At 43.5% G+C, this 7,440-nt stretch overlaps 1 protein-coding gene across 1 annotated transcript; it reads right to left on the bottom strand.

Moving 5' to 3' along the window:
- Positions 1-281: 281 nt before the first annotated feature.
- Positions 282-3,197, bottom strand: LOC116241173 (uncharacterized). Its single transcript, XM_031611786.2, has 2 exons — positions 2,751-3,197; positions 282-2,614 (listed from the first exon to the last, which is right to left on the bottom strand). Exon 2 carries the CDS (start codon positions 2,527-2,529, stop codon positions 1,636-1,638), a length of 894 nt encoding a protein of 297 aa, XP_031467646.2. The 5' UTR covers positions 2,530-2,614; positions 2,751-3,197; the 3' UTR covers positions 282-1,635.
- Between the last annotated feature and the right edge of the window lie 4,243 nt (positions 3,198-7,440).

The following is a 7,440-nucleotide window of genomic DNA, read 5'->3' as shown; positions in this document are numbered from 1 at the left end:
TTGGAATTTACTGGGTCACAGGTACAGTGCAGCATTTAAAACCATGGGCTATACATTCAGCACCAGAGCATAAGAAGTTTAAGAATTACTGATAATTCATCTAGAAGGCCAGAAGGCGTTTTTTAATATTTGTGTTATAAAAATATGATATAACCAAGTAACATATATAATTCAGGCACTGACTTTGTGTATGTCAGCTATGTTGTGTGTTATACACATAGAAATATTAGGAATGTGTAGAAACCAGTGATTGAACAAAACACAAAAAAATCTCAGGAGATTATTTTAATCAAATCCACTTGAATGTTTTCTTGGAACAGAAATGTCCAAGTCCTTTTTCTAGACAGCGAAGCCAATAAATGGTAGAGGAAATAAATGAAAACAAAATCACCTTCATTAAAGTGGTCAAATTAGCTGGGAGGCAATAGAACACAATAATGGTATCTTGAGCGTAAGGCAAAGGTGATAAAAAGGTAGCTATAAATTAGAAATCATTATACAGTATAAGAAGAGGGAAACTGCTGGTAGTGCAAAGCATTGAAACATAGTGTTTAAAAGAACACAGGCATCCGAAGTCCAAATAAAGCACCAACCCAACCCGCAAAAAAAAAAATCCTTACTGATCAGTGCAGATAAATTTTGAGAAAAGGAAGAATATTAAGGAAAGTGTAAGTCCACAGCAGAGATTCTGACCTAATCAATTCAGTTCCTAAAATCTATTGCAGACACAGCAGTGTGTGCATCTATAACTCATATAATATTAAGTGTCTCAGTGGACTGATGGTCCACAACATAGAGACTATCTTTACAGGCCACGGTGTTGAAAGTGCAGTAAAGGCTACTCCTCACTTTCTCTCTGTCTTCCTTGCCAGTGTCTAGGGAAAGCACCTGAGGGTGACTCCTGTTCAGCCAATAGGACTTGATGAAGTCCAATGGGTACCGGGAAACACCTGGACACTTGCTGTCCCCCTTTGGAAGCAACTTCTGGCTTTCACGTGTATGTTGTGATTCAGCAAGTGCTGCTGAACAGTCCTGCTTGAGGGCTGATGCTGATGCTCTACTTCGTATTTCTCCGGTCCTTTGCTCCAACTCCTTGCTTTTCTGTAGCATAAGACGTGGCATTCCTTACCTGCCATCCTCCTGCTGGTCACCTTATAACTTAGCCAACAGATATAAGGGCTAAATCTTCAGAAACAAAGAAATGAGACTAGCTTTATGTTCTCTGTGGGTCTCGATTCATTATTTTCTTAAAGCAACAACAACAACAATTGCAACTTTTCAGCAAGTTATTATTTGTGCCGTGAAGCCGGCAGAATGAGAGGATCCTGATGACTGTATTCTTCCTAGAAGAACATGACGTCCACCTTCTTTGTGTTGGGGCCCAGGCTTGTTTTATGAGGGCGCACGACTGGCTGATTTCTGATGGTGGAAGTGGACGTATGATTCTGTGGCTTTCCCCAGGACCAGAAAACCAGGAGTGAATAGCGTGGGCAGGGACAGCAACCCCGTCTGCCTCATCTGTGACAGAGACTTCTTTTTCTTTTCCTTTTTGTTCTGTCTCAGAAGCAGGCTGAGAGATGGATGTTGCCTCCAAGCCCACCTGAGCGGTGCTCTGCCCGGCAGCGGGATGCCAGCCTAGTGCCGCCTCCGGGGCCGCCTCTTGCTTGGCGGGGCTGAGCCCTGGGGGCTGCTGCTGGCCTTCCTTTTTGAGGGGCGCTGGCGCCCCCCAGGTGAGCCGTCCCTGCTCTGGGTGGAGGGGCCCGCTGTTGCCGCCTGCCCTGTCTCCTCCTCTGCGGACACAGTGTCAGCGTTGGGGTGCTTGGGACCCCCAGGAGGGATACGGGGGAGCTCCTCGGTGCTGGGGCCGGCCGGGCAGTCAGTGTGGCCGGGGCTGGAGGCAGCAGGCCCCTGATGGGAGGCGGTGGGGCTGGGGCTGTCTGCGGGGTTGTTCCGGAGGTCCTGCAGCTGGCGGATCTTTGGGCCGTACATGGCTGCAGCGGTGGTGATGAGCCTCCTCACAAAGCTCAGTGTTTGGCCTCTGAGGCATTGCCGCAGCTCCCGCAGCAAAGCCTCTTCGTCGAGCCCCAGCCTGCAGAGGAACACCATCACGATGCTCTGCTTTGTGTGCACCACCCACCACTTGTTCCCAGAGATCCTCCTGAACTCTCGGTGGAGCCACCGGAGCAGGGCTCTGAGGTCTTCCGGGTGTTCTCGGAAAAAGGCAGCCCAGACCTCGGGGGGGAAGCTGTGCTCCGGGGCCACGAAGGCCGGCTCTGCAGGCCCCTGCTCATCCTGCAGGCCGTCACCCGAACGCTGCATGGGCTGCGGAACAGGACACTCGAGGTAATCATCCTCGGATCTCACTGAGTATCGGATGGTCCTGACCTTCTGCCCACAGATGGCACAGCTTGGCTTCTTGTTGGCCCACCACATTGCGCAGCCATAGCAGAGCTGGTGGAGGCAGGGGGTGACGTAGGCCGCATTGTCCTGAGTCCACCCGCAGATGGGGCAGATCCAGTTGGGCTCCATGGTCCCGGGCTGCGCGGTGGGCTGGGGAGAGCTCAGATGGGGAAGCTGCTCCCTCTGTGGCGCGGCAGTGGGCAGGTGTCTCAAGCTGCAAAAGACAGAGGGACCGTGATCACGCGCTGTCCCCGGGGAAGGCAGCAGCTATGCCTCGATCCCTCAGCAGGAAACTGCCTGACCCCTGCTCCCCACAGGCTGCCCCGCAGCCGTGTCCCCTCACCACTCACCTCCACTGCTGCACACGCACCCCACGAGGCCCCGGCTGCCTGAGCCAGGCAGGGCCAGGGAAACACTGGTGAGAGGCACCAAGAACTGATGCCAACAGCACCACAACACGACACGAGAAAGTCCTCGATCGGTACTCCTAGTCTTGCAGGTCTGCTCGACTGGAGGCCAGGCACGAGTCCAGGCTGGACGCTGCTGACACCCGAATTCATACACGAGGGTCAGTGAGATCACAGTCATCTCTTGCTGATGTCAGTCACAACCCCTTGGGCAGTGACCTCCCCGCCCATGGCTGCGTGTATTTGGGCACCAGCCTGTGCCTCCATCACCCTGCATCCTTCCATGTTTTTCCTTTGCAATGGCGATACATTTGGGAAAATAAAAGTTGCGCATTTACTGTCTCCACAGATATCAATCTTCTGTGGTCTCTTTATTCTTTCTGAGACTAGAGGGATGCTTTTTTGCCTGTTCTGATTTTGATGCAATGCGAATTGATGGCCGACTCTATGTCGGGCTTGCTTTTTATACCAAGATTCAACGGTCTCTGATTTTGTCTGGAACCTGAGTGCAAACCTTGGTGGTGCAGCACTGTAGGCAGCTTCCCCAGGAAGTAGTCATGTGCCACTCTGAGCTCCCCTCATCCAGGATGAAACATTTGTAATATGTTTGTTAGGCTGTATTATAGGAAAGGAGAGGCAACTGAATTCCTGTGTATGTAGTGCACTTCCATCGGGTCTCTTCATGATTTATATCTTTCTTCATATTCCCATTTAACTCCTAACCCACACTCTTTAAGTACTGCAGAGGAAGCCTGTGTCTTCCCAGTGAAGGAATCTTACTTACTAATTCCATGTATTGAGTTGTTGCAGATGTTATCACTAACAATATTCATGTTACTTTTCCTCTGAGGAGGAATTTTTTCATGTAGAGGGTGGAAAAGCACTGGAACAAGTTGCCCAAGGAGGTTGTGGATGCCCCATCCCTGGAGGCATTCAAGGCCAAGGGTGGATGTGGCTCTGGGCAGACTTCTCTGGTGGTTGGCAAGCTGCACATTGCAGGGGGGTTGAAACTAGATGATCATTGTGGTCCTTTTCAACCCAGGCCATTCTATGGTTCTGTGATTCTTTGTAAGTCAGATGACAATAATGGTAACTGCTTTAACTCTAAGACATTTAAATGTTTGGTATGTGCATATTAAATTTTTTCAATTATAAAATGGTCATTTTTATTTTAAATTTTTCCCTGAAATATTGAAACTGTAAGTAGGAAGCTGTCATAAATGGCAGTGTGCTCTTTACCTAGTGTTCCCAGTCTTGGATGTTCACATTTCTTAGCAGGGCATGTACTGTCTGTCATGTTAAATGGATTCTTCTGAATAGAAATCTGTGGTTTAATGGAAAAGGATGATTCCGACTTCTTGTTATTACAGTTTTTATTTATTGATAATATTTATGTTTCATTTTGTGTTGAATTGCACTTTCAGTTTTTGTCTGTTTGCATATGTACTGTGTGGTGATACCAAACCTGCTTTTAAAAATACAGGAGAATGAGCTTGATCTCCTAGACAACTGCACTTCAAAGGCAGGATGTCTTTATGCCAAGCTGTCCAATTTAAAACTCCTTCCCAATGTCCCCTTGAGAGACTTGTTGTAAGCACTAACCTCTTACATGACTGATGATTTAATGAGAGAGCTGGAGGTTAGGGTGTGGGAACAAGACAGGTAGGAAAATGATCTCTTCCTTTGCTATCAATATTTAAAGATTAAAGTGTGTTTGTATTGCTTATACAGTAACTTATCAGGACAGAGCACTTGCTGCTGAGGCTGTAATACTGCTATGAGCTACCAACCACAGTAACTCACGCAACCATTGCTCTCCAGTCAGTTTTGTACTGCAAATATACTCAGTGACTGGTGTCACTTGTATTTTATTTGCATGACAGTCTAGTCATAGAAAGTTGTTCTGCTGCCTTTGCTCCTGTTTTGATTCCCTAATTGTATTATCTTGACTTTGAGGGCTTAAATGAGCAATAGCTTACTAAAAGATTATGAAGATAAGGTGTTAGATGAGGTTCTTCCACTACACAGAAAACACATGCTAGGCACCAAAGAAATTGAGTTTCTTAAGTGAGTGGATAAACTAGCTTCTGAAACATGCCTTTTAACTTCTAGTTTTACAGGTTTTGTATAGCCTCTAATCTCCACAGTATTTCAATAATGTAATGTTATAGATAAATTGTAATGTCCGTAGTAAGCTTATGTGAAAAACTTTCTGTTAAAATTCTTGTGTTTCTCTTGTAAAGCTAATGTTAAAAACTAGTTTAGCAAAAGTGGTTTGCAGTTTGTCTGATGCCTCAATTCAGATTTCTTTTTCTTACAATCAGTCTGAACGGTTTCTATTACCTTCCAGTCTCAAATGAATAAATCAGCATCTGACACAGCCTTGTAGATCCTCAGCCCTGTTTGCCCAAGGCAATGGAAATGAAATCAAAAGCTACCTCTATGAGTAGAGGGTTGTAACTTGACATAGCAGAATAATGTTGTATTCTGTTGAATAAAATAAAATACACCAGGAATAAATTGGACTATTTCTACTTTTATTGGTTGTGAATTTGGATCTTTTGAGCTTATGGAGGGGTTGAATCTATCCAGTCCATTAGGAAGTGGTTTTTAAAGATGCCTTTCATAATGATCTGAAGGGATTTTTGTCCCTTTCAGTTTTATAGCCCAAAGTTTATACTCTTAATTGAAATTTAATATATTACCTCTGTCTGTGATAACTCATTATAGTTTCTATACCCTAGCTTTTCACATTCCAGAGGATAAAAGAAACAATAGAATGAAAAAAAACAACAACTTCAATGTCCTTCATCTAAGGCTAAACATTGTACACCAAGAACATTTTAGAAAATGCTAATGGCTTTAAAAATGCATTGTGTTCATAATACAGTTTTTATTCATTTACATTTAAAATAACTAGTGACAGTTGTATCTGACCAGTGTATATTTCTGGATGCCTAATTTGCCCTTGATTATCACAAATACTGAAAAAATGATTATGTTGTCACCTAGTTAAATAGATGAAGGCAAAAGGACTGTTCAGTGATCTTACCCCAGGGAATAAATCTACCCAAGTTACTGAAACTTTGAAGAAAAGCAAGAATTTTGAGAGCTTGCTGTACATTTGACAGGTAAAGTTGCTGTAATGAAAACGGCAGAGCCTCAGCTGAACAGGAGAATTAGCAATTTAAAAGGCTGTAGCCTTGTGTTGTGCATCAGATCAGTCACTTAGCTTTAGCTCTGTAGCGTGGTAGGGCACTGGAGGGATCCTGCGTAACACTGCTGCTGTGTGCACTAGTGGAGAATTGTCTGAATCCTGTTACACACAACCCTGAGGTATTGGAGACTTGGCTGTATATATCTGAGTGATAGTGTCATAGGCAGGAACAGAAAGGCCCAGCAAAAACTCTCCTGGCAAACTTCCAACCTAGGGATAACAAAGAGGGAAATGCTTACAGTGAGGCTGTGGTTGCATTCAGTCCCTTGAAGGACTGCCATTTACAAGATTTTGCAGGCTCATTAGCCACTTTGTATAATCTATTCCTATGAGAGTTTGTATGGAACAATTAAAATGGTGCTGGGTGGTTTTTTTTGTTTTTTTTTGTTTGTTTGTTTGTTTTTTTTAACATAACTATTATCAGTATATCACTTGAAGTAGTGGAAGGACTGAAGAAAGTGACAAATATAAATAGGACCTATAAAGAATGATCAGACTAATAATGTGTATGAAAACTTTCCCAAGTTTGTGTCAACTCCAGGCCAGCTTGCACATCATAAAAATAAGTCATGAAAGTTATTCCCTCCAGACTAGGTAGCATATATGTTGTATTTACTGTTCTTTCTTTACAAGCCAGATTTCAGTTGCTAAGAATTCTGTAATGAGAACACGTTCTATGGTTACAACACAGTGATTTTAAAAGGCTTGTCCTTTTTCTATAGTTGCTTGAGAGAAAAGAAAAGCTTGTAGTTAATACCTGAAGCATGCTTATTTGGCTTCTGTGTAGACAACATGTATTTTTTTTATTCATAAACTGGAAAGAAATCTCTGAATATAATTTGATTTTGAGTTCAGAAATATTTCAGAAGTGTCCACAGTAATGTAGATTCATTGACACTTACTTAAAACAAACAAACAAACAAACAAACAAACAAACAAACAAACAAATAAATATCCTGTATTTTATTTTTTATATTTTATTGTTACTTTTCCTGTATTTGAAAACATGAAGAATATAATAGAACTATGGAAAAAGTACTGCAGGACAGATGTGTAAGTAATGGCAGCAGTGTGGTTTGTAAATGTTGTGTTTTCCCACTCCTGAGTCTCTGCTGGAAAGGGTGAAGCATCATAATGCCATAAATGGAAACTATGAGGCATACAAATAAAGCATTTCTGAATTAGTTCCGGTGTTTCTGGGACAAGAGCTATATGTGGGCACTTTTTGCTCATGGAGTGCCAGCCAGCAAAGAGCATCATCTCGTGTAAACCAGCAGCTAGCACAATGCCCAGCTCAGGAGCACTCTGAGCTAATTCAGAGTTGTTCAGCAAGCCCTAAGTTGCAAGAGGGGAAATAAGGTATTCAGCTTCCTGTTACAATACAGCTGTGATCTATAGTGTCTTTCAGTACTCTAA

The sequence above is a fragment of the Phasianus colchicus genome, chromosome 15 (assembly GCF_987193195.1).
Source record: "Phasianus colchicus chromosome 15, bPhaCol1.hap1.1, whole genome shotgun sequence".
In the NCBI taxonomy this organism is placed as follows: domain Eukaryota; kingdom Metazoa; phylum Chordata; class Aves; order Galliformes; family Phasianidae; genus Phasianus; species Phasianus colchicus.
This window is presented reverse-complemented; position numbering and strand designations above follow the sequence as displayed.

What these genes read in the sequence shown, in the direction of transcription:
- LOC116241173 (XM_031611786.2), bottom strand. Translation starts at nt 2,529, where the DNA reads ATGGAGCCCAACTGGATCTGCCCCATCTGCGGGTGGACTCAGGACAAT.